Source organism: Triplophysa rosa, linkage group LG19 (genome assembly GCF_024868665.1).
Source record: "Triplophysa rosa linkage group LG19, Trosa_1v2, whole genome shotgun sequence".
NCBI classification, from domain to species: domain Eukaryota; kingdom Metazoa; phylum Chordata; class Actinopteri; order Cypriniformes; family Nemacheilidae; genus Triplophysa; species Triplophysa rosa.
In genome coordinates, this window is record NC_079908.1 from 1,579,792 (window position 1) to 1,607,741 (window position 27,950).

General features: G+C 45.1%; 1 protein-coding gene across 4 annotated transcripts in view; it reads left to right on the forward strand.

Annotated features, from left to right (window-relative positions):
* LOC130569798 (solute carrier family 22 member 4-like) overlaps window positions 1-13,498 on the forward strand; it is a 49,296-nt gene extending 35,798 nt beyond the window's left edge. The window contains exons 8-11 of one of the 4 annotated variants that reach the window (XR_008964896.1): window positions 4,089-4,271; window positions 7,332-7,467; window positions 12,512-12,602; window positions 12,734-13,498. Coding sequence is in view for 3 of the 4 variants with exons in the window: in XM_057359674.1 (XP_057215657.1) it covers window positions 4,089-4,271; window positions 7,332-7,467; window positions 12,734-12,824 (410 nt within the window). In the remaining variant the exon portion in view is untranslated. Of the gene's footprint in view, window positions 1-4,088; window positions 4,272-7,331; window positions 7,468-7,830; window positions 7,944-12,511 lie in introns of those variants that run through there. The other 3 variants (XM_057359675.1, XM_057359676.1, XM_057359674.1) reach the window with 3 other exon arrangements.
* The last annotated feature ends 14,452 nt before the right edge of the window (window positions 13,499-27,950 follow it).

Consider the following 27,950-nt stretch of genomic DNA (forward strand, 5'->3'; position numbering starts at 1 on the left):
CCTGTTAGGATGTTTTTGATTGAAATAGCTTTTGATTTCAGTAAATATGACCTCCTAATGCTGCAAATTCAACAAATGACCATTTTCAGTTTTTTACAACCTATGAAATGTTTTCAAACTCTGTTGTGCATAATAATTTGGAACAGTGCATTTTGAGTTTTTCATTTTTTAAATAAATACTGTTGTCAGTGGGAGGTTTGTTCAATAAAATTCCAAATGTACCCTAACTGTTGATTACTTGAAAATTATACTGACTGTCATTTGCATCGACAAATTAGGAAAACCAGAGAAAGATATCATTTGCATAATAATTTGGAACGCAGTGTATGATATAGATTCATTACACATAGAGTGAAATATTTCAAGCCTTTGTTTCTTGAAATTATGAGGATAATGGCTTACAGATCATGAAAACGTCTCGGTTATGACTGTAACCTCCGTTCCCTGATGGAGGGAACGAGATGTTGTGTTGAGAGACAGACTGGGGTTTGATCTTGAGAACCTATCATCTCCGAGAGGAATTTAAAACGCCAATGGGCTTTGGCGAATGGCACACGCACGCCAGTCCCCGGCCCGTGCATACGGGTATAAAAGGAAGATGACGGCGCTCATTCATTCACCCTTTGGGCTGAGGAACCTGAGAGACATCTCCCGGTCGCTGCAGCGGGTCAGCGAAGCGTTGTGGCATGAAGACACAAAGTCTCGTTCCTTCCATCAGGGAACGGAGGTTACAGTCGTAATCTTGACGTTGTCTTGCGAGACAGACTGGGGACCTATCTTTACATGCCACGGCGCTGAGCCGTATCACGACTCCCAGCGGAGCGACACTGACTGGACTAGCGAGTCACAAGTGATCTTCCAGTGGGATCAGTACTAGTAGCATACTGAGAGGCTTGTACCGACGGCCATCACGGGTGGTGGCGTTTGTCTCTACGCCGTCCGGCACGGTAAGAACACTGGGGAAACACTGCTCTCCTCGTTGAAGAGTGCGTTACGGAGGCCACATCCTACCAAAAGGGGAGGTTACATGTGGAGACACCAACATGGTCTCACCAGTGGGGATAACAACATGTGAGAAATTGTGTCAGCCCGAATGGGGGGACAGAACCCAGGTGGGGTAACCCACCGGAGGGGTGGTCACAGGTGTGAGAAAGAGTGAGGAATTCAACATACGACTGTAATATACTCAATAAAACGGGAAGGAAGGAGGCGGGAACCGGCGAAGTCGCTCCTTTCGCCAGAGCTCTCACTGCAAGTGGGCACGGAAGATCTTGGGACTGGGACCAATCTCTGTTTGGAGACAGCCCTCCCCTGGTGCTGTCCCCCATAACAGACAAAGAGCTGCTCAGAGCTTCTAAGGCTCTGCGTGTGGTCCAAGTAGAGGCGCAGTGCGCGTACTGGAAACAACATGTTAGAGGTTGGGTCTTCCTCCCCAGGGGAGCGCCTGCAGGTTCACCACCTGGTCCCGGAAGGGAGTGGTGGGAACCTTGGGCATGTAACCAGGCCGGGGTCTCAGGATAACATGAGAAGTACCGGGCCCGAATTCTAGGCCCGAGTGGAACCCCTACTTGGAGAAAAGCCAGTTTTGACCAAGGGGTGAGGGTGCGAAGGCACTGAGGCGTTACCGTAATGCGCCTGGTGCCGGTGTGCCACGCCGTCCAGGGAACATGACTCTGAAGCCAGTGCTGAAGTGGCCGCATGTGCATCAACCCGAGAGGGATTACCCCTGTCGAGGACGCCATGTGCCCCAGGAGCCTCTGAAAATATTTCAGCAGGACCGCTGGAGACCGCCTGAGAAGTTTCAGACAGTTCAGCACCGACTGCGCATGCTCATTGGTGAGACACGCTGACATACGGACAGAGTCTAGTTCCATACCGAGATAGGAGGAGCTCTGCGCTGCGGAGAGTTTGCTCTTCTCTTGGTTGACCCGAAGGCCCAGACAGTCTAGGTGCCGCAGCACGAGGTCCCTGTGCGTACACAACACATCTCACTAGTGTGCCAAGATAAGCCAGTCGTCGAGATAGTTGAGTATCCGCACGCCTTGCTCCCTGAGGGGAGCTATGGCAGCATCCACGAGTTTGGTAAAAACCCGAGGAGACAGGGCCAGACCGAAGGGCGCTGGTACCGGAGGGTCCGCCATAGGGGGCAGGGCTACTGGGAAGCAGGCCGGGGAAGCAGGCTGCGCTCGGGACCGTGATGACCGATAGGTGACCAGATTGCGGCACGACAGAATCTGTTTAATGGCCTCAGCCTGCTTCTGCACCGCGGAGAACTGTTGTGACACATCTTCCACGGTGTCACCAAACAGCCCGGCTTGCGAGATGGGCGCATCCAAAAGCCGGGCCTTTTGGGTGTCGCCCATCTGCGCAAGATTGAGCCACAGATGCCTCTCTTGGACCACAAGTGTGGACATTGTCCAACCCAAGGCACGTGCCGTGGCCTTCGTTGCCCGGAGCGTGAGGTCAGTGGCTGTGCATAACTCGCTCATGCGAGTTGGGTCGGCCTTCCCATCATCCAGGTCCTTCAGGGCTTTAGCCTGAAAGAATGGCACCGTGGCGGCGCGTGGCTTTTGACCACGCTCCACCCCGAGAAACCATGCATCCAGCCGTGAGCATTTCGGGGAGGGCAGTGTTGCGCACTGCAACCCGATGCTCACGGCTGCCCGGGCAAGCATGGCTGACATCTCAGCGTCGACCTCATCTTGAGCTCGACCGCCCGGGGACGGGAGCTCAGAGAGGTCTTCCGCATCTGATGCCAGGAGGTAGCTGTCCGATGCTATGACAGAGAGTTCGTCCTCATCCCTCTGTTGAGTCTGTCCGCTGTGGGACGGTCTACCGCCGCCCATCGGGGATGAGCCAGGTGACCATGTTGGGGTATGGGTGGTCCGCGAAGCCGAAGCTGACAAAGCGGCAGTCGAACTCGCCTGGGAAGCAGACGGGGTGGCGGCAGTGCTCACAAAGAACATTGCCAGCCGTGACTGCAACACCTTGATCGCCATGTTCTCACACACGGAGCATGCCGGATCGACAAATCCTGCCTCAGCATGCTTGACCCCCAAGCTTGTGACGCAGGTGTCATGCCCGTCTGACTCAGGGATGAGTCTGTCACACCCAAGGACACAGCTGCGAGACATGCTTGCAACTGTGAGAAATTTGCTCTTTTAGGTCTGTAGCTCGCTGCCGAGACGCCCAGGGGAAGTCGGCTACCAGGAGGGAGAAGTCCGCTGCTCTGCGTCGTAAATCCAGCAGTGAAGAGTCTCGAAGAGATAATCGCTTGACAATCATATGCCACGCAGGTTCCGAAGAACAAAGGATAGGTGGATGACCGCTGCCATTTCCCTTTTATAACCATATGTACGGGGCGGGGACTGGCGTGCGCATGCCATTCGCCAACCCCATTGGTGTTTTAAAATTTTACAGCACTTCATGCTTCCTTCTGCTGACAAGCTTTATGGAAATGCTGATTTCATTTTCCAGCAGGACTTGGCACCTGCCCACACTGCCAAAGGTACCAAACGCTGGTTCAATGACAATGGTGGTACTGTGCTTGATTGGCCAGCAAACCCGCCTGACCTGAACTTCATAGAGAATCTATGATGAGAGACACCAGACCCAACAATGCAAATGACCTGAAGGCCGCTATCAAAGCAACCTGGGCTTCCATTACACCCGAGAAGTGCCACAGGCTGATTGCCTCCATGCCACGCCACATTGATGCAGTAATTCATGCAAAAGGAGGCCCAACCAAATATTGAGTGCTTAGAAATGAACATACTTTTCAGAAGCCTGACATTTCCTTTAAAAATTTCCTTTTTTTTATTGATCTTATGTAATATTATAATTTTCTGAGACACTGAATTTTGGGTTTTCATTATCTGTAAGCCATAATCATCAAAATTTCAAGAAATAAAGGCTTGAAATATTTCACTCTATGTGTAATGAATCTATATAATGTATGGGTTTCACTTTCTGAAATGAGTGACAAAAAATGTTGACCTTTTTCATGATATGTACCTGTATGCTTCTCGCGATGGTCAGGGTGTCTAATGATGTGTTTTGTGATGATTTTGTCTTCTATTAACTAATAGATATGAATTCCGTTGCCATTTCGCTGGTGTTGTTGGGAAAGTTTGGCCTGTCAGCAGCCTTTGCAATAGTGTACCCTGCAACCGCCGAGCTTTACCCCACTGTCTTGAGGAACACTGCGTTAGGAGCCTGCTCAATGGCATCCAGAGTGGGCAGCATATCTGCACCATACTTCGTCTACTTAGGTCAGTAAACTTTATTCTGTGTACACTAATGTCCTCACTGTTCTGCAATCGGCTAATGGAAATGTGAGTAGAAATCTAACATGCAGAAATCATCAGATTTTGGACTACAGAAAAGAATTATGAAAACAATCACATCTACAGAAGCTTTTTTCAGAAAGTTACATTTACACCACATAACGTATCCAAACTGTCTTTTTAAAATAAAAGAGTTAGGGCATTTTGGGTCTTAACAATGAAATGAATAATTTCCATAGTTTAGACTCATAGGGGCGGTTTCCCAGACAGGGATTATTTTAAACCAGACCTTGGTTAAATTAGGATATTTAAGTCGTTTTTAAAACATAGTTTACAAAAAACATTACTGGTGGGCATCTTGAGACAAAACAATCACACTGATCTATTTTAAGATATGTCAGTGCAAGTTGTTTTCGATCAGGACACCACTAACATTTGAGTTAGTCTGGGACTAGGCTTAAACCCTGTCCTGGAAACCACCCCATAGGGCCAAATTTAAGAGAAGGGTCTGGTTGCAGATGATGCACTCTCAGCCGCGCATGCGCATTTAAGACACATGCACTCTCAGCCGCGCATTCACACTTAGGCACATGCACTCTCAGCCGCACATGCGCACTTTGCAGTGGGTCAAAATACTGTTTACAAACTAATGGCATAAAAGAACATCCTGTTAAAACTGCCTAAAAACACATGAAAATGAAAATGTATTTCACGAAGTGGACTGTAAAATCCTATTTTCAAAAGGTGGAGTTTTTTGCTTTTTAAGAGTACCGTAAAGACGGGCAATTCAGGTCACGGCCTGGATTTATACAATTATAGCTGATATATACATTATAGACATTATTGAACATCTATACTAAAAATGTCTGATTACTTCACATATATGCCTACGTAAAAGGTTATAATGGCAATATACATTAATTAACGTTATTAAATAAAACTTTACCGTGTATAATATAAAATCATTACATTCAATTTTATCTTTTTTCTTTCTTTATCAATTTTGTGCTTGACAAAAGATTCTGAGATACATGTTGTTCATCACATTCTCTAAAAATACAGAATCAGAAAGAGCTTTATTGCGAAGTATATCTGCCCATACAAGAAATTTGTTTTGGTGAAAGAAGCATCCAGTGCACAAGAACAGCGAGTCCATAACACAATACACAGGTTATCTATATATAAAAAAGAATAGAATAGAACAAAAATTAGATAGAGTGTAAAACTATTCATGTATATATATTGTATGTACAAAATATGTTCTATATACAGCATAACAAAAAATTATTTACACAAAAATGATATAAAAATATAGAGTACTATCAGGTGGATATAATTATCATTACACTTGGTTACTATTGCACAATGTTATTAATTGCACAGTGGGTAGAACATTTAACTGTTCATGACGTAGATTGGGTGAGGGAATAAACAGGTTTTTTTGTGTCTGGTTGTTTTGGTGCTTATTTCTCTGTAGCGCCGACCAGACAGCAACAGTTCAAAGTGATGATGGCTTGGATGTGAGGGGTCCATAGTAATTTTCACAGTCCTTTTCATACTCTAGATCAGAGGTGGGGAACCTTGATCCTGGAGGGCCACTGTCCTGCAGAGTTTAGCTCCAACCAGCTCAAACACACACCTGTCGTGAAGTTTCTAGTAATCCTGAAGACTTTAATGAGCCGGTTCAGGTGTGTTTGATTAGTTTGGAGATAAACACTGCAGGACAGTGGCCCTCCAGGATCAAGGTTCCCCACCCCTGCTCTAGATGTATACAGTTCTTGGAGGGTGGACAAGGGCAGCACCAAAATGTCCTGCATAAATGTAAAAACAAATACCAGTGGCTCTACAAGATTGTCCTCTATGAACTCTGCACTGAAGAACCGTTCCAAGGCCTCAGCAGCTTCTTCATCCTCCATGCACAGTGTACGAGATAGCTGAAGTGAGACAAGAAGATCCCCAGAGTTCTCCAAGCACCACTGACAGGCAGTCTTAATATCCGTCATGACACGCACCTAAGGAACAACAATGCAAAAGAGGATAAGGAAAAATATGCTGAACAATAATGGCTGCAACCCCTCTAACAAAACCTACTTTTCGTGAAGAATGAACCACCTGCTTCTCTGATGGAAACTCAAGGGTGAACAGACTGGTTTCATCGACCTAAAAAAGCAAATATGAAGTTTGAGCCTGTTACCTTGACTACTACATTTTTTTTAAGGTAACTGGTACTTTTCCTGCGGAGCTGCTACAAAGTAACGCGTACAAGGAAACTTAAGGCTCTTCCTGTTAGTGCAAAAAATACATCACAAATTGACCTAGTTTGTCATGACAACATGCTAATACTATATATATGCTAATAACCTAATATTGTATGAATTAAATAAATATACTTACAAAATTTCGTTAGCGGTCGCTGAACCCTCCCTCTAACAACATCGAGGGGCCTGTGCCTGCGAGATATATCGGAACAGTAAATATCAGGATCGTTTTCAATAACATTTACCTAATAATTAAAATCACTTTTACTTCAACTTAATCGTGTACGAAATGAATAAAAATACTTACAAGTGGCCTGTGACACGGCACCTAAAACACACATCTGTCTGACAGCACATGTGTCCGAGTGTGCAAGCGCGGCTGAGATTGCATCCTCTGCAGCTAGACTCTTTTGGAATTTAACGCCTCTTTCGGCATTAAAAAACTACTTTCAGAAATTACTAGAGGCACACAGTTAAAAAACGGAGCCGAAAAGGCGTGGACACAGCTGTTTTTGTGACTGACTTTATTGCATTTGCATGTGTAGTTTTCTTTTCTCTAAATCTGACCCATATTCATAACAGGTCAAGGCCCAACATCTGAATCAGTTAGATTCATCACCTGATCGTGGATATTAGAATAGAATGAGAACATGAGTTGTAAATAAATCAGATGTTTTGATATGCCAGTTTCCAGCACGATACTTTTATGAGATGGTGGTCATGTTTACCAAACTACAGAGCTTGGCAATGTTATTATTTAAAAAAAAACATTTCTTTTTCATTGCAGGAGGCTACTACAAATCTCTGCCTTATATCCTCATTGGCAGTCTAAGTGTTTTCTCAGGGTTGCTAAGTCTTCTTCTTCCAGAGAGTCTAGGAATGCCTCTGCCAGAGGCCATCAGTCACATGCAGAAAATATCTGGGTAAGACACTGTAGCGGGTTCACTAGGGTAAGAAAGGAAGAGGACGAGGTTGGCGAGACTGACACGAGCTTTATTGCTTTGCCACACGAGAAATCAAAAGTCCATTCATACAACACATAAATCCACGGCTTTTCCTTAAGCCCGGTTTGAGAAGATAAAAATCCAGCAAAGTCCTCCTTTCTCTACTGAGAGGTTTGTGGTCGTGGCAGTCCGTGATCAGTCCGTCTCTCACTCACCATTGTGCATCTCTTGGGTCTTTATATTGTCTCCCCGCGCCCTTACTGGAATGAGAGACAGGTGTTGGTTGTTTGCATTTACTCCACTCACTTACCGCTCGTCTCCTGGCTCTCTCTCCTGCCGCAGACCTCGCTAAACCACGTCCCCCTCGCCACATACCCCCACCGCCCGCCTCAGGCCGGTGAGCCGTCCGGCCTGCAGCCCCCCCCCCCATTCCTGGAGAGGAAGTCGGCTACAACCATTCGCGCACCCGGCCTGTGGACCACCTGGAACTTAAAAGGCTGTAGCGCCAGATACCAACGGGTGATCCTGGCATTGGTATCTTTCATGCGGTGGAGCCACTGCAGGGGAGCGTGGTCCGAACAGAGGGTGAATTCCCGGCCCAGGAGGTAGTACCTAAGGGTGAGAACGGCCCATCTGATGGCCAAACATTCTTTTCGATGGTGCTGTACGTAGTCTCTCTCTTTGAGAGCTTGTGGCTAATGTACAGCACTGGCCGTTCCTCACCCCCCACCTCCTGTGCCAGGATGGCACCCAACAGTCTGCAACAAGAAAGGGAGAGAAAAGTCAGGAGAGTGTAAGAGCGGCCCGCCACACAGGGCAGCCTTCACTTGGGAAAACGCCTGCTGGCACTGCTCTGTCCATTGGACCGGATCTGGTACCTCCTTTTTAGTAAGATCAGTCAGCGGGCTGGTGAGGTCCGAATAGTTGGGCACAAACCGTCTGTAATATCCCGCCAGCCCCAGGAACTGTCTTACCTCCTTTTTGGTCTTGGGACTCGGGCAGGTCGCAACGGCTGCGGTATTATTAATTTGGGGCCGCACTTGCCTGTGCCCCAAGTGGAAGCCCAGATACCTAACCTCCACCCGCCCAACCGCGCACTTCTTCGGGTTGGCCGTGAGACCAGCCGCCCTCAGCGCTCCCAGAACCGCCCTCAAGTGTTGGATATGCCGCTGCCAGTCGTTGCTATAAATGATGATATCATCTAGATAAGCAGCGGCATATGCCGTATGGGGTCAGAGGATACGGTCCATGAGGCGCTGAAAGGTGGCCGGCGCTCCGAACAAGCCAAACGGAAGTGTCACGAATTGGTGTAATCCGAACGGCATGGTGAAGGCAGTTTTTTCCTTAGATAATGGCGATAGGGGGATCTGCCAGTACCCTTTCGTTAAGTCCAATGTCGAATAAAAACGAGCCGTGCCAAGCCGGTCCAGTAATTCGTCGACTTGTGGCATTGGATAGGCATCGAACTTCGATACCGCGTTCACTTTGCGATAATCCAAACAGAACCTGACCGAGCCGTCCGTCTTGGGAACCAAAACTATCGGGCTCGCCCAGTCACTGTTGGATTCTTCTATTACCCTCATCTCGAGCATTGCCGCTAATTCCGTCTGAACCACATTTTTCTTGTGCTCAGGTAAACGATAGGGCCGGCTACGAACTACTACGCCCGGCACCGTCTCGATATGGTGCTGAATGAGTTTCGTGCGTCCCGGTAGGGGCGAGAACACGTCTGCGAATTCCGCCTGCAACCTGGCTATGTCCGTGAGCTGGGAGCGTGAGAGGTGATCTCCTCCCGGAGCCAGAGCGAGTGATTGTGGTTTTATATTCGCTTCTGGTCCCAGATCATCCTCTCCACTAATTACCGTCGCCAGCATCACTGGTTCCACCTCCTGCCATTTTTTAAGGAGATTGAGGTGGTAAATTTGACGTGCCCCGCTCCTATCTGACCGCACTACCTCATAATCAAGATCTCCCACTTGCCGTGTGACCTTAAACGGCCCTTGCCACTTCGCTAGTAATTTGGAACTCGAGGTGGGGAGTAATACAAGCACTTTTTCTCCCGGTGAAAATTTCCGGAGGTTGGTTCCCCTGTTATACAGCCGGCTCTGTTTATCCTGGGCCTGTAACAAATTCTCCATAGATAGCCACCCCAGTGTATGGAGTTTTATTCTCAGGTCTAGGACATCTTGAATTTCGTTCTTGCTGTTGGAGGGTCCGTCCTCCCAAGTCTCTCTCAGGACGTCCAAAACCCCTCGGGACTGACGTCCAAAGAGAAGCTCAAAGGGGGAAAACCCCGTGGAGGCTTGCGGGACCTCTCGCACAGCTAATAAGAGGGGTTCTAACCATTTATCCCAATTTTTGGCGTCCTCGTGTACGAACTTACGAATCATGGTTTTTAACATGCGATTAAACCGTTCTACCAGCCCGTCTGTTTGAGGGTGAAAGACGCTGGTACCGACCGATTTAATGCCCAATAATTCATACAGCTCGTGTATCGTGCGCGACATGAACGCCGTGCCTTGATCCGTGAGGATCTCCCGGGGATCCCCGCGCGGGAGATGACGCGAAACAGTGCCTCCGCCACACTCTTAGCGGAGATGCTGTGGAGCAGCACTGCCTCGGGATATCGGGTTGCATAATCCACCAAGACTAATGCAAATCGATGTCCTCTCGCTGACCGCTCTAATGGCCCGATGAGGTCCATACCAATTCTATCGAAGGGGACCTGCATTAGCGGTAATGGGCGCAATGGCGCTTTTGGGGAGGCCGGAGGGTTCACCAGCTGACATTCACGGCACGAGGCGCACCACCTGCGTACGTTCTCGTGAATGCCCGGCCAAAAGAATCGGGCCATGAGGTGGTTTAGTGTCGTGGTTTGTCCTAAATGCCCCGCCATAGGATTACAATGGGCCCCGTGGTACTAACAACTGGATTGTATCTTCCTTTGTTTGAGCGTCTTGGGCCACTCGATACAACCGGTCTTTTATAATTGCAAAATAAGGGTAGGAGCGCGGTCGGGCAGGTTGGAGAGGTTGACCGTCCACATAGCGAACCTTTTCCCAGGCGAACTTGAGTGATTCGTCCCGGGACTGTTCCAGGGGGAAGTCATCGCGTTCCGAGAGGATTCGCCCCTCGGATCCGCTCGCTTCCCCTGTAACAGCCTCTCCTGCCTGCATGAGCGCACCGACTCCCTGTACCTCTGGGCCCCAAGCGACACCCGCACATAAGCACCCCAATAATTCCGCGAATGCAGGCCAATTAGTTCCCAAGATTAGCGGGTGTCGGAGGTGTGAATTAACCGCTACCTCAACTCTATGCTTTTCTCCCCTGAATTGAATAATGACGGGGATTAAAGGATATCTCACCACATCCCCGTGTACGCACCGTACCCGAACCATGCGGCTATTATCCAATGCCCCGGGCCGAACCAGGCTTTGATGGATGGAGGTCTGGTTACAACCGGAATCCACCAGAGCCGGGTATGTACCCCCCTTATACTCACAGGAATTTGGTACCATCCATTCTGACCGGGGGCAGCCTGCGGTGTGTCGGGAACCCGGATCATCATCCCGATCTCCATCACTGGGCACCGATCGACAAAATGGTCCGGGTCGCCGCATCGCCAACAGGCCGGCCCAGGCGTCTCCGCCATCCGAGTGGCGGAAAGTGGAGCACGGGAAGGGCGCGGAGAGAGGGTGGACCCATTGCCGTCCTGGAATCCCCGGGGCGGAGCACGGTACCCGGTCGTGTGGTCCCCGGGCTGTGGGAACCATCGACGAGGCGGCACTCGTGGTGGACCGGGTGGACGGGACCTGGGTGCAGGGACAGGACGAGGAGAGAGAGAGAGAGAGAGAAGAGGGGGAGAGGGGAACAGCCTCCAGAGAGGAGAGAGAGACAGCCGGGAGGGGTTCGCCAACCCCGGAGCACACCACCATCTGGTCTTCCGCCAGGTGGATGGCTGAGTCCAGCGACGTCGGGCGGTGGCACTGGACCCACTCGGCCGTTCTCTTGGGAAGCCGAGCGATGAACTGCTCCAGCACCACGCGGTCGATGATGTCCTCGACGTCGCCTTTCCCAGCCAGCAGCCATTTGCGGCAGGAGTCCCGGAGCTGGTGGGCCATCACGAAGGGACGGCCGCTTTCGCCCAGCCCCAGCAACCGGAATCGCTGACGATGCTCCTCCGGGCTACGGCCGACCCTCTGGAGGATGGCCCTCTTCAGGTCGTTGAAGACCAGGAGGTTCTGGACAGGCAGTGGCCGAGCCGCCAGTTGCGCTTCCCCCGACAGCAACGGCAGGAGTCGCCTCGCCCAATCCTCCGGGGGCCAGCCGCTAGTCTCCGCTGTTTTCTCGAAGAGGTTGAGGAACGCCTCCGGGTCATCCTCTGGCCCCATCTTCGACAGCGGCAGGAACGTGGCGGTTGTCGTGGGTGCAGACGCCTCTGCCCGAACCCCCTGGTCCATCCAGCTCCGGAAGCTCTCGCGGTCCTCTTGCTGGGCTTGGAAGATGGTCTGGAAGCGGAGCTCGTGGTCACTCCGAAGGTCCAGCAGCGCCTGGTGTTGTTCGCGGTGGAGGGCCGCGAGAGATGCGATGATGTCTGCAAACGGCGTGCCCGATGTTGCCTGCATGATGGCAGTGGCCCTCCTACTTCCTTCCCAGGCTTCGGCACCAGTGTAGCGGGTTCGCTAGGGTAAGAAAGGAAGAGGACGAGGTTGGCGAGACTGACACGAGCTTTATTGCTTTGCCACACGAGAAATCAAAAGTCCATTCATACAACACATAAATCCACGGCTTTTCCTTAAGCCCGGTTAGAGAAGATCATAATCCAGCAAAGTCCTCCTTTCTCTACTGAGAGGTTTGTGGTCGTGGCAGTCCGTGATCAGTCCGTCTCTCCCTCCCCATTGTGCATCTCTTGGGTCTTTATATCGTCTCCCTGCGCCCTTACTGGAATGAGAGACAGGTGTTGGTTGTTTGCATTTACTCCACTCACTTACCGCTCATCTCCTGGCTCTCTCTCCTGCCGCAGACCTCGCTAAACCACGCCCCCCTCGCCACAGACACGATTCCAACAGTGACCTCTTCTGCCTGCTCCTGCGTAGCATCACGGGATTGTGTCTGTATGAATAAATTATAAATCAGCAATGTGTACAGATGATATTTTACGTGGTACAAACTTAGAATATTCTTTTTTTTCAACTCAAGTTTTAAATGTGTTTGTTTTAATCCAATAAATGCTGTTTTTTTCCAGGTGCTGTAAAATAAGGCATTCTTCTAATAATCCGACCAACAATAAATGTGAAGAGGAACGTGAATCCGTAAAGATAAAGGACTTTTCATAGATCATTGATAGATTGGTAAAGAACTAACTAACCCCTTAACTTGTTTTCATACCATTTTCTCTGTCCAAGGGTTTCATGATACACACGTCATTCACACGATGAAAACTTACCATTAAGATGTTGAAAGCTCACCCAAAAATAGAAAGTCTGTCATTATTATTTACTCACCTTTGAGTTTGAGAGATAAAAATTACTTTGTAATTTCTCTGTTCTGTTGAACACAAAATAAGATATTTTTAAGAATGTAGGACAGTTAACAGTTCTGGGAACTTTAGACTACTGTCATTTTTCCTACTGTGGTAGTCAATGGGGTCCAAGAACTGTTTGGTTACAAGCATTCGTCCAAATATCTTTCTCTGTGTTCAACCAAACAAAGAAATGTATACAGATTTGGAACAAAATGTTTTTGCCATTTAGTATAAATATGTCAGCCTTAAGGACATATGAAAATATTAGCATGTATAAGATATAAGCACTTAAAACAATGAGTCTCTCATCTCCACCAAAATGGATCAACATTTTTATGACATTATTCTGCACTTCAGCATCTCAACAATTTGTTTCCAATCAAACGGTCTCTAGAATCGAGAGAATTTGTGATATACATTTTTAGTGTCTTGTATTAAAAGGATACTCTGCCATAAAATGAAAATTCAGTCATGAATTACTCACCCTGAAGTCGTACAATAACTCCTCCATTCATCTTCGGAACACAAATGAAGATCTCAACAAAAAACTATCTTCATTTGTGTTCTGAAGATGAACGGTAGGGTTATCGTACAGTTCAGGGTGAGTAATTCATGACTGAATTTTCATTCTACGATGCAGTGTCCCTTTACGTGTGCGGACAATTTTGGCTACTTTGTTGATATTACTGTTGTTTCCACGCACCCTGAAATTTTTTTTTTTTTTTTTTTTTTTGAGCGCACACAATTGCTTTTTGATATAGCCAGATGTCAGCCAGTTACATTGGCTGTTTTGTTTTATGTGTTCATTACGTACCAGATGTTGCTAATTCTTAACACTGTACTACATTTCCTCTTGGGTGTTCTTAAAAATGCTAAAACATAGTCAATGGAAAAACACCTCATTTTAAATGTTGTGTATTTAGAACAACCACATTTGCTTTGCCTTAACTTTTGTTATGATGTCCTCTGCTGGTCAGCAATTAAGACAACAAGGACTATTTTCTGAAGAGAGAAACCATGTAACTATATCTTGCTTTTGGTGTAAACCTCTGAAAATGGTTTTGGTGTAAAAAAATATATTTAATTTCCTGAAAATTTTTAAATCTTCTGAAGGACATTAGTAAATGAAAAAATAAGATGTATAAATGAAACAATAACAATTTACACCAAAACCATTTTCAGAGGTTTACACCCACCTGACTTTAAATGAATGGTGTTGACTTTGTGGGCAGCACTGGATGTTTCTATCTATTGTGTATGAGTCTCTGGATTGTCCTCAATGTAAAAAAGAGGAATCTCAACATCATACAGTTACTGCTGGACATGAGTCAAATATCCAGAAATGCTGAAAAAGCAAAGATTGTGGAGGACCTGGGTGATTGTTTTGAAGATCAGTGGACAGTCGAATGACTCATGACAAACAGGAAACCCTTAAACAACTATGACTAAACATCAAAACTGTCATTGATTGTGCAGGTAACATCATACAGTATTAAGAATCAGGGGCGTGTCAACTTTTGCCCTGGGCTATTTTTAGAAATTCTGTTATTATTCTTTAGTGTGAACTTCATGTTAACATTTCTTTAGAGAAATAACTTGCTCAGGGCAGGACTAAATTACAAATAAACCTTCATTTTCAAAAATCCTCTTATTTTTCCAAAAGTTTCAGCTTTTTCCAGATTCTGCAAGGGGTGTGTAAACTTTTGAGCACAACTATAGGCTGGTACACTTTCTGTGTTAGGTGGTACAACCAATGTAAAACAAGAAACATGCTATTTCATCAGAGCCCTTTTAATAGTTTTTAAAAACTATATTTATGAAGTTGGTAGCACAGGCAAAAGTCAATAAGCTAATAGAAGCCTGTTCAATGTGAATTAGCTGAAAAAGTCTAATTATTGAATGTCAAAAAACCTTTGAGAAAAATGTATTTACATGCACTGAAATGTTAATCAACAAACTAAACTTGTCTAAACACATTGTTTTGGACTCAAAATTTGCGTTACATTGATTTTTAAACGATTTAAAAAATAAATATGTTTTAACTTTTTGTCATTGACCCAGCTGTTTGTTCAGGAGGCATGATTTAAAACTCGAAACATGTTTTGACTTTAAAACATGTTGATGGATGGTCAGGGTATGAATACCTTGTGAGGATAATAAACAAATAACTGGTAATAAAGTAGTCAAACTTACTATGAAACTGTTCTTAGGTTTATTATATTATATTCTGTTCGTTGAATTTGAATTGTTAATTCAGGATTCTGCAGAATTTAATTGCTACTTAAGCACTGCACTTACAGACAGCTTCAGGGGCGGGCTGGGACTAAAAAGTGGCCCTGGACTTCTTTACCAGGAGCAGCCCAAAACACCGTGCTCGCAACATAACACACCAGATTATTGATGATGCACAAGTCATTCTACAATATAGAAACAGATGTTTCTAAGGACCATTTAAAGACACATTCCAAAGCCAATAAAACAATAAACAGTAAAGGCCAGTGCAGTCTAAGCAACCAATAGACTTCAGAATTACGTAAAAGCCTGCCTAAACATGTCAGTGTCATGTATTTGAACTGTTTGTTAGTGACACTTTACAAACCGTGACATGTAACACACCTGAGTCAAAGATTCAAACCCTGTTTTAAGTCTGAAGGTGATGGGCTTATGAATAATTTCCTAGACAGAGAATATACAAAAATGCTGCCCAAAAAGGTGTGACTAGACTTTGTTAAAAACTATTGTTTTACAACAGATATAAAGTCCAAAGTCAACATACAAGTCTAAACAAAAGTGAGCATTTAGGATTATAAACCGAGCAGAGGAGAGAAAACATTCACTCTTTGGGCTTAATAACTTGTCTTCAATAAGCTTTATAAAACTATACATTCAATAAAGATTTGACCAAAAATAGTCATTTCATTACTTGTGATAATAGTTCTGCAATCTATTGAATTCTTCAATGATAATCAAATACACAGTCTTATCTTATGCCTCGATTGCTAATGTTATCGGTTATGTTTTTAGGCATGTTAAGTCGAATGCGCGTTACACATCTAACATTGTGTGACAAACCACAAGTTTTCATTTACAACAGCAGAATTCACCAAAGGTATGTGGTTTGCATCTCTAAATCATACCTTTTATCATCTTTATTGTCGAACAGTTGGCTTTGTTATGTTTGCCTCCCCACATATCACTTACCTTCCCACATTCTTCCTCAGTTTGATTGGCTTAAGTTCTGCTTGGCCTCTGTAATTTGATTGGCTAGAATTCTGTAAACTCTGTTTGATTGGTCAACCTTTTGACATTGATGAGCGCTATTACTGCTGCTAGGCTAACGCACAGAAATCACAACTATAACAAGTGGGCAAAAGAAAATAGGATTATTTCTTTACATCTTTACAGTGGGCCGGCCCACATTGAGCACCGGCCCACTGGGAAAACTCCCGGTTCTCCAGATGGCCAGTCTGCCACTGGGCAACTTCAATGGGCGCACAGTAGTAGTATTCAGATTTTACATGCACAATTTGTTTTAAAGCTTTTCAGAGTGCACTCAGATAGTGCGTTTTGCACACGTTGCGTTTATTTTTTGCCACAAACACAAATAGTCACAATAATACCTCAATAAATGCAGAGTTATTAATATCAGTGATGCACATAGCAACGCTGGTAAAACCTTTCAACTGCAAATAAACAAATAAAATAAATGATCAATAACATCTAGTCCCACACATTTTTCAGATTTATTAACTATTGCAAAAATCATGCTTAATTTGTGTAAAATGTGGTTTAACTGGAGTGATATTTGATCTTGTGTCATATTGTTAAGTCACACAAAAAGCCTCTATAACCCACGCACAGTTACAAAAACGTAATTTACCGTTTTTGCCTGGGAAACGTATTAAAAGACTTTTTCTGTAATCCTGTCATCGACTTCCCGGATGAATCCAAGGAATCTATGATGATCCACTCCCAACTAAAAACTCGACGTCCTTGCTTGGGAAAAGTGATAAAAGAATTATTTTGTAAGCCTGTTGTCATCGACTCCCCATCTGAGAAGTCTGATTCTGGGGAATCCGAGTTCTTCAACAAAAGGTAAACAACTTTTTTCTCTATTGGCTAATGTCAATTCTGCCCAGTAATATATAATATATTTAAAATATGAACTAATAATTGCATAGATTTGTCATATTTATACGCACATTTGAACCTCTCAAGAAACCTTTCCGCCTAACCCTGGATTTCCACTGTACGCGTGTGCGGCACGGCACGGCTCCGATGCGGCTACCAGAACTGATCGCGGTCATTCAAGTCAATGCTTGTGTTTTCACCAGATGCGCCGCAGCACGTTTCAACCGCGTCCCAGAAGCGGCTCTCCGCGCCGCTTCGCTAAATATAGGCACCTAGTCTATTTTTGACGGACGCCGCGTCCAAACCGCACGGCATACAAAAGAAAAGTCACAAAACCATGTCAATTTCAATATAAACACCCTGTGCAAAAAGGAGAAGGCCTGGAGTTTGATTGCTGGAGTGGAAAGTGAGTAGGCCTACTATAACATCCCGTTACCCGTGAGTTTTTGTGCATCTTGAAAACCCATTAAAATGCTCAGTGACCTTGCATGCCACAGGACCTGTGGTATATTATCTGCTATAGTAAGATATAACTACACAAGGTACAAGGCTTAGGTGTAGTTTATGTAATGTAAATAAAGGACTGTTTTAACCATTTATTACTTGCCTATATGTTATTAAATTCATAGAAGATAACATAACTTCACTTCATTATTACCCAGTTGCCCAGTGTAAATGCTGTTCAAATACAGTGTACTGTTGGGAAGGTGGTTGGACTTGCAGTCTCTAGATTTTGTGAATGGCTGGCAGTGACATGACCTCTTTTCCAAGGAATTGATAGCTAAGAATCACACCAAAGTTCCCAAACATTTATCATTTTTCCCCAAAACACCTTTTCACCAACACAGCCAGTACTTGTCTTTCAGACCATAATCACTTATCAGCAATATAAAATAAATAAAAAACTTGCTTACAAATGCTGATGTACAATTGCTTTCACTCTGCAATAAGCTTTGTAGTTATGCTTTTTGATCACACCATCATATCCTGCCAAGGCACACTGCCTTCAGGAGAGTTAAAGAAGGTGCAGAAGACCTCCCTTACATTACAGACCTCTGTTTTACTCCCATGTGTCTCACTGGTGCCATGTGTCTCCCCAGCTGCTCTGCCTCGTCTTGCAACCTCTGGTTTTCGCTAGGGGCAAGCAGGGAATTGTGAAAGTTTATTTTTTTCTTATTTAAAGTGCCTTTTATTTGTTAATTTGTGCCAATTGGTACTTTTGATGATTGTTTTTTGTTTTAAGTTGAATGGTTATTTCATATCTTTGTTTGAAAACCAAATATGAACCTTTGCAGTTTTTGAAAGCTGAATGGTGATTTTATGTTTATTATTAAAAATAAAGACAAAAATGAAGATGTTTGTCCAACAATTTCGTATTTCTTCAGTTTATGGTCAGCGTTTTTTAAATCAATGACATTATTCTTTTACCTCAATCCAACTGCCAGTCTCTGCTTGGGTTCTATAGCAGCTCTGTAATTTGTCGACTGTGTGGTCAGTTCAGGGCCAATGAGGGATAGAAGATCATCCATTTGCTCTGCGTTCATTCTGAAATACTGATGATGGCGTTGGCTGTCCTTAGTTCAGCTACAAGATGATAAAAATGTCCTTGTTCTTTCCTTCGCTGGTTGAGAGGATGCACCCAATACCTTCTCATTCTGCCCCTTTGTAGTCTTTTCTGTAGGAGAACAAACGCCAATGCTCTCCTCCTGCTCATAGGCACTGTATGTGAAATGTAGATAAAGATAATTAAGGATGTATTTTAAATGACTAAAACAACTACAAAAATATTATTCTTGTTCATAACTGGACTTAAAGTGTATTTTAAGTAGGACATAGTAATAAACACAACAATAAACACAATTAAACTGGAAGAAATAGTAACCATTTAGCTAACTTACAAACCAAATTTGCAACCAAAGAACATCTGACAGGCAAATCACGTGGCCTCGCGAATCCTACCGCTGCGCTTCTTATCCGCTTCTGGTGTGAGTTGGCACCGCGTGGAGGACGTAACAAAACTTTGCCGGAGCCGCAACGTGCCGCACACGCGTGCAGTGGAAACGTCTTGGTTACGGATGTAACCTCGGTTCCCTGATAGAGGGAACGAGACGTTGTGTCGAACCGACAGAATGGGGTTTGTCTTGAGAACCTATCATCTTCTGAGTATTTAGAAAAGGCCAATGAAAATTGGTGAATGAAATTTGCATGCCGGGCTCCTCCCCGGATGCTCATTCATTCACCTTTGGTCTGAGGAGCCTAAGCATCCTCCCCCGACCGCTGGGGTGGGCGGCCAGTGTTGTGGCATGAGGGACACAACGTCTCGTTCCCTCCATCAGGGAACCGAGGTTACATCCGTAACCAAGACGTTCCCTTTCTGTCGGTCTCTCGACGTTGTGTCGAACCGACAGAATGGGGTTCCTGTGGAAAACGCCACAGCACTGAGCCGCGTCACAATCTCTGCGGAGCAACGTTGACTGGCCTGGGCGAGTCAGACGAACACGCTAGCGCGAAATTATGACCTTGCAGTGGAGAGGAAGGGGGACCCAGAGCTTTCCACAAAAAGTTGGGAAGCCCCCTAACACCGGCCGTCACGGGCGGAGGCCTGATTCTCTAAATGGCGAGAAGCCGCCCGGCACCGTACGGGCCACTGGGTAAGCATTATTCCCCCCTGGGGGGGAAAAACGCTGCAGAGGCCACTACCTACCGTAGGGAGGAATTAGTGGAGACACCACATGGTCTCACCATCAGGGGAGAACTCATGGGAGGAATGTGCGGACTGCAGGAGTTAACCGCAAGGTGGGAGTCCACCTGGGGAGGTCATGGGTTGCCAAGGTGGGAACCATTCATGAGGATACATCAGACGGAACAGCCCACGGAGGGGGGGTTACCACGTCTGGAGCACTAGGTCCGGTTAGAGCTATGTGGGAGATAACTCAACTGTTCCCCGGCCTAAGGGGGCAGGGCTGCTCTGCCCAGCCTGTCCCCTGGAAGGGTGCTTAGTGATGGATGGAATGCCTGTTCTTTACCCGAGGGGAAAGAAGTGAGGCGGGATCGCCACTGCTCCCCCCGGAGGGGGAAGGGCTTCCGCAGGCGTATGCCCTACCGGCTGCCGGTCCCACACCTTGCCAGGATGCGGGCTGACACCGGTTCCGCGCGTAGGTATTAGAACCTCACGGAGTTGTTAGGCATAGCCCAACCCGCAGCTCCGCAGATGTCTGCCAGAGAGGCGCCCTGAGCCAGCCACGAGGGGTGTGCCTCACCCCCAACGGGCAGGAAAAGAGATCGGTATGCCCTAACGAGGGCATCCACGATCCAGTGCGCCAGCCTCTGTTTGGAGACAGCCCTCCTGCTGACCTCCGAAACAGACAAAGAGCTGCTCAGAGCTTCTGGGCTCTGCGTGCGGTCCAAGTAGAGGCGCCGTGCGCGTACTGGACACAGCACGGATAGGTTGGGTCTTCCTCCCCGGTGGGGAGCGCCTGCAGGTTCACCACCTGGTCTCTCGGGAGAGTGGTGGGAACCTTGGGCACGTAGCCGGGGCGGGGTCTCAAGATAACGTGAGAATCCCGGCCCCGAGTTCTAGGCAATCTGCGGACACGGAGAGTGCTTGTAGATCCCCTACCCTCTTGGAGGTGAGCGCAATGCGGAACACCGTCTTTATCAAGACTGAGAAAGAGCGGTAACTCCGAAAGGCTCGAAGGGGGGCCTCTGAGGCCCGCCACCTAGTTCGCAAGAGGGTACGGGCGCGGAAGGGGATTCACCCTCTCGCGCCCCTAGGAACCTTGACCAGGCCGTGCTGTCCCTAGAGCTTACCCAGCAACTGGGTCTGATGGCGGCATAGCGGCACATACATTCCCAGTGTGGAGGGGGAGAGGTTCTCCCCGTCTCTCCTGAGAGGGACAGTACGTACCGACCGAGCACTCTCGCGGGTCTTCTCGCGAGAAGAGCACCAGGACGAGAAGAGGCGCCACTTGAAGGCATACAGTCTCCTAGTGGCCGAAGCCCTAGCCTGAGTGACGTCCCAACCGCCGGGGGTGGGTCCTCAGGATCTCCTCGTCCCGTCCAGAGACATGGAGCCAGAGTTGTTGCCTGGGATGCCAACGTGCCCTTCCCCTGAGAAAGGAGGTCCTTCCTCCCAGAAGTCCAAAACTTTTGCGAGCAGTCCACGACTCCAACCGGCTAAGTGGGTCGCGGAAAGGGGTTCGGGGACGCTGCGCGCGAAGACCCCAGATTTTTCGGGGGTCCGACGCCGGGGTCAACCGAAGGGGAGTCCTCCCGAAGCCGACCGAGGGCGAAAGTTCGCCCCTGCGCTCGAGGGGGTCCGGGCGGGAGGCGCGCCAAGCGAAGAGCCCCCCAGCTGCGCTTCGGCGTTCGGCCACCGTGTGGCGCAATGCCCGTCCAGGGCTAGCTTAAAGCCACTGGGGCTTTTTCCATTCGCGCAGTCCCGGGGTGGGCCTTTGGCGCTTCCCCCGGGAGACCACGAACACGATATTCCTCCCACTACCCCACTATCCGTGGCCGGTGGTCGCGGGACCCCAACGCCTCGCCGGATTGGTCCCCTGCCGCCGGGCGACGCCCCGGACACGCCCCCTTACACCAAAGCACTATCGGTCCACTAACCAACTATGTTTGCCAAAGTGGTCACACGACCCCCGGGGGTCGCGCCCCCCCCCCCCCCGTACCACCAAGCACTATTTGACCACTTACCAACTACTTTTGCCAAAGTGATCNGCTCTCCGCGCCGCTTCGCTAAATATAGGCACCTAGTCTATTTTTGACGGACGCCGCGTCCAAACCGCACGGCATACAAAAGAAAAGTCACAAAACCATGTCAATTTCAATATAAACACCCTGTGCAAAAAGGAGAAGGCCTGGAGTTTGATTGCTGGAGTGGAAAGTGAGTAGCCTACTATAACATCCCGTTACCGTGAGTTTTTGTGCATCTTGAAAACCCATTAAAATGCTCAGTGACCTTGCATCCACAGGACCTGTGGTATATTATCTGCTATAGTAAGATATAACTACACAAGGTACAAGGCTTAGGTGTAGTTTATGTAATGTAAATAAAGGACTGTTTTAACCATTTATTACTTGCCTATATGTTATTAAATTCATAGAAGATAACATAACTTCACTTATTATTACCCAGTTGCCCAGTGTAAATGCTGTTCAAATACAGTGTACTGTTGGGAAGGTGGTTGGACTTGCAGTCTCTAGATTTTGTGAATGGCTGGCAGTGACATGACCTCTTTTCCAAGGAATTGATAGCTAAGAATCACACCAAAGTTCCCAAACATTTATCATTTTTCCCCAAAAACCTTTTCACCAACACAACCAGTACTTGTCTTTCAGACCATAATCACTTATCAGCAATATAAAATAAATAAAAAACTTGCTTACAAATGCTGATGTACAATTGCTTTCACTCTGCAATAAGCTTTGTAGTTATGCTTTTTGATCACACCATCATATTCCTGCCAAGGCACACTGCCTTCAGGAGAGTTAAAGAAGGTGCAGAAGACCTCCCTTACATTAAGGACCTCTTTGTATTTTACTCCCATGTGTCTCACTGGTGCCATGTGTCTCCCCAGCTGCTCTGCCTCGTCTTGCAACCTCTGGTTTTCGCTAGGGGCAAGCAGGGAATTGTGAAAGTTTATTTTTTTCTTATTTAAAGTGCCTTTTATTTGTTAATTTGTGCCAATTGGTACTTTTGATGATTGTTTTTTGTTTTAAGTTGAATGGTTATTTCATATTTTGTTTGAAAACCAAATATGAACCTTTGCAGTTTTTGAAAGCTGAATGGTGATTTTATGTTTATTATTAAAAATAAAGACAAAAATGAAGATGTTTGTCCAACAATTTTGTATTTCTTCAGTTTATGGTCAGCGTTTTTTTATCAATGACATTATCTTTTACCTCAATCCAACTGCCAGTCTCTGCTTGGGTTCTATAGCAGCTCTGTAATTTGTCGACTGTGTGGTCAGTTCAGGGCCAATGAGGGAAGAAGTCATCCATTTGCTCTGCGTTCATTCTGAAATACTGATGATGGCGTTGGCTGTCCTTAGTTCAGCTACAAGATGATAAAAATGTCCTTGTTCTTTCCTTCGCTGGTTGAGAGGATGCACCCAATACCTTCTCCATTCTGCCCCTTTGTAGTCTTTTCTGTAGGAGAACAAACGCCAATGCTCTCCTCCTGCTCATAGGCACTGTATGTGAAATGTAGATAAAGATAATTAAGGATGTATTTTAAATGACTAAAACAACTACAAAAATATTATTCTTGTTCATAACTGGACTTAAAGTGTATTTTAAGTAGGACATAGTAATAACACAACAATAAACACAATTAAACTGGAAGAAATAGTAACCATTTAGCTAACTTACAAACCAAATTTGCAACCAAAGAACATCTGACAGGCAAATCACGTGGCCTCCGAATCCTACCGCTGCGCTTCTTATCCGCTTCTGGTGTGAGTCGAAATTTCGACTTAGTTTCTCATTATTATGAGATACTAAATCATTATTATGAGTTAGTTTCTCATTATTATGAGATACTAAGTCGAAATTTCGACTTCGTTTCTCATTATTATGAGATACTAAGTCATTATTATGAGTTACTAAGTCATTATTATGAGTTACTAAGTCATTATTATGAGTTACTAAGTCTTTATTATGAGTTACTAAGTCATTATTATGAGTTACTAAGTCATTATTATGAGATACTAAGTCATTATTATGAGTTACTAAGTCATTATTATGAGATACTAAGTCATTATTATGAGTTACTAAGTCATTATTATGAGATACTAAGTCGAAATTTCGACTTGGTTTCTCATTATTTTGAGATACTTAGTCATAATAATGACTTGTAAAATCTAAAAAAATTCCCAACCCTGGCGGAAACGGGCTTCCATACTATTGAAACAGCGAGTCCAGGCATGGGCTTTGCCAGCTTCAAAAGGAACCTGTTGCTAGGGCATAGGCCAAAGTTCTTATTGTAGGTTGAGATTGTGCCCTTTAAATCTAATCTACATTGTGATGAACATAGCACCCGATTCTTGCAAATGTTACCAGGTGTGCCACACAGTTGACTTGTTTGTCGAAACATTTACATCCAGTCAGAATAGTTCAATACGAGAAAGATATAATGTCACAGGTTCAGTCAAATTTGAAGAGGTATGTCTCAAAAAAATTCCCCAAAAATACAAAATTTGTAGCGTAATTTCTGTGCGAGTCGTCCAAAGATTACCTGGACGAATTTTCATAACAATTTAATAAAATGTGTAGAAGGAGTAGTGAAAAAACTATTTTTCACATGTACTACAATAACTTCTGAACCGAACGTTAGAAAACGATAAATGAGACATCGACGGAATCGGCATAAACCATGGAACATAACGAGTGTCAAGAAATCGTTTTCCGACAAAGCGTTGAATAGTTATAAGTGATTTTATAACATGCGATATATCTTACGAAAGCTAGGTGGCACTGTCTTTAAGCGTCACAGGCACGTTAGGGACACTAATTCAATAATACTTACCGAATTCGGTGCCCATATGTTACACGGTTCAAAAGATATCGTGATTTATGACAAATTTCAAAATGGCGGACGAGCCGATCATTCAATCATGACATAATCGCACTCACCTGATCCGGGACGATTCGAGGAATCTGTAGACACCGAGATCAACATTTTCTGACAAACATTTCAAAAGTTATAGGCAAAAATAGCCATTTTCCAAATCTCGCGACCCATAGGTGACGCTGTTCCCCGTTTTGGCAAGGTCCTCCAGTCAGAGGTGTAGTTGACACATACCAAGTGTCGTATCGATGAAAAAAACATTGGCCGAGTTACAGCCTCCAATACATTTTTGGGTCAACTTTGAAAAGTTTGCGGCGTCGTAACTTTTGAGCAACGGCAAAAATCTCCATTCCTGAGCATCACGTCTACGCGACTCAGCCCAAGGATCATCTCAGCCGATTTTCATGACAATTGACCCAAATTTGTAGAAGGAGTAGCGAATATACGCAATACTGTACTTTTCAAAATGGTGTAATAGGAGTCTTAATGTGAGATGTGGAGTGCGATGAGCGTGACGAGCACAATCACGTGTACTAAGCACATTTTCTGTACATAAATGGGGTCAAAAGTTACAGCCGTTTGAAAAGTGCATTTTTTAACTGGTGGTGGCGCTATAGAGTGAGTCCTAGAGATCCCATAATTGGTCACATGACTACTGATGACCACCGCTACGAGTGTCCCAAGTTTCATCATTTTCCTACGTACGGTTCATAGGGCTACCTTAGACTCCCATTGGTTAAGAAGAAGCAGAATAATAATACTGACAAGAACAATAGTGGCCATAGGCCCTTTGGGCCTTGGCCCCTTATAAGTTTAAGTACAAGAACAGTATGTTGGCTCTGTCAAGCCAACATAATAATAATAAGTTTAAGTACAAGAACAGTATGTTGGCTTGACAGTTTTGAAGTTATTGTTCTACCATATTTGTAACAATGAGTTTTATTTGCAGCCGTAGGCCAGTGAAGCAAACATAATACCAGATAATGATCCGAAATGTCTTCACTCTGCTGATGGATTTTAACGTCATCCACATTTATCCCGTAAGACAGTATTAAGTCTAAAGTATGGTTACGAAGGTGAGTGGGTCCTGACACGTGTTGACTAACGCCCATGGAGTCAAGAGTGTCTTTGAAAGCCATTCCTAAGGCATCTGTATCGTTATCTACATGGATGTTAAAGTCACCAACGACAAGGACTCTATCTACGGCCAGTACTAGTTCTGATAAGAACCCACCAAATTCTTTAATAAAATCTTTGTGGTGCCCTGGAGGCCTATATAAAATAGCCAGAATAAATTGTAAAAATGTTTTATCCTTAGTATTAGGTGTTGAAACATGAAGTACCATGACTTCAAAAGAATTGTATTTAGAGTTAGACTTCTGGGAAATGCTAATAGAGTTATTGTAAAGTGCTGGGACATCAAGCCAACATAATTAGGCCCCAAACAAGTGCTCAATGTACATACTGTACACATACAGCAGGATTGTAGAAATTGTCCTGAGCATGTATGACAAGCTGTGTGTGTAAAACATTAGGATACTGAAATGTTAACCAGAGTGCTCTGCTTTAAGAGATGTAGTCTTAGCATAGCTGAAAAGAACAGTAATACAGGAGAATTTAGAATAATAAAAAACTATACTTTACTTAGTTATAGCCAAAGCTAAGGTAAATCATTCAATGTGAAATCTTTTATATGTATTATCTTTAAAAACTGATATTTAATCCATTATTTCAACCAATAAGAATAATGACAAACTGTAGACAGTAAAATGTTATCAACATCAACAAAAGCCATACTTAAACCGCAGCAGTTGGTTACTGTTTAATGCTAGTCAAATGTGCCATATTTACACCAATATCACATAATGTAAGATTAATGTAATTTAATGTGCAAGTTATACATTAAACATAAATGATAAAAAGACAAAAACAAACTGATCTCATCCCCATTGATTCCCATAGAATTTATTTGTCCTGATATGGCAGTGAATGGGGTAAGAGGTCTGTTTGGTTACTGACATTCTTCCAAATATTCCTATGTGTTTAGCTAAAAAAACATGTATACGGGTATGGAACAATCTGAAGGGAGAGTAAATGACAGAATTTTCATTTTTGTGTGAACTGTCCCTTTAAGGCTGATGCTGATGTCTTTTTAAGTCAGAGGATATGATCACGTCATAAATATAAAAAAACAGGCACTGCAAGACCAGTGAAAAAATATTTTAACTTTTGTAATTATGATTATACATTAAAATCGTTTTGCATGTCATATTCTTGTAGGCTAAGCAGACAAACTGTTTATGAGTGATTATATTGCCGTTTTTGCATTGGTAAATCTTCACATTGTCTCGGCAGCATGAAAAAGAAACGTTTATTTAATCTGGGAATAAACAGAAAGCGAGCGAAAAGCAGTTATTCACTTCAATTATAATCTCGCGTTATAAAGGACGAAACGGACTGCATGAAACTCCCGTTATAATACTGTACAGTAAATGGGTCTGGCTGATCGTATCTGCTGCTCTCTGCGAGCGAGGAGCAATACAACGCTTATACGCCGGTGACTCATCTAAACTTCTGATTGGTCATTACGTACATACGATGTCTATGATTGGTTGTGATGCTCAGCGCTGTGAACACGGAAAAAATCTCTGATGCACCGTGATCGGACGTGAACGTTATGGTGTAACGGACACGTTTTGTTCATTTTCACATTTCATTTGCCTCGTCCATTAATTGTACAAAGCTGGACGAGTTATCCCTCAGCCTGAGAAATACAAGGTGTGACGTGTGAACAGGCTGAAATGCGTGTGTCACACTGTGAATGCGTGAGACTTGCAGTAGGGGCTAGCGCAAATCGCGGCATCGGCATCTCAAGTGGCACTTCCGGTGGCTTCTCCAGCAGCCAGAGAATTTCGTCCGGCATCTGTCGCTACAGCGGCATCTCGCAGCGGCACTTCCGGTGGCTTCTCAGCAGCGGCACAACGGCATCTCTAGCAGCCAAGGACTTTCTTTGGCACCCGTCGCCCTTTGTAGTAACTGCGCTGATCAATTACATAATCCGATGTAATATTGTAATACTGTTATATTGTAATACTGCGTGCGAGTGACAGCAAATAATGTGTGTAATGATACAACTGTCTGATTCAATATTTTGTTCTTTCAGTGCCGAAGAAATAAAAAATCACATGACTTTATAAAGATGCAGTGTATACATATTACTTTGAAATG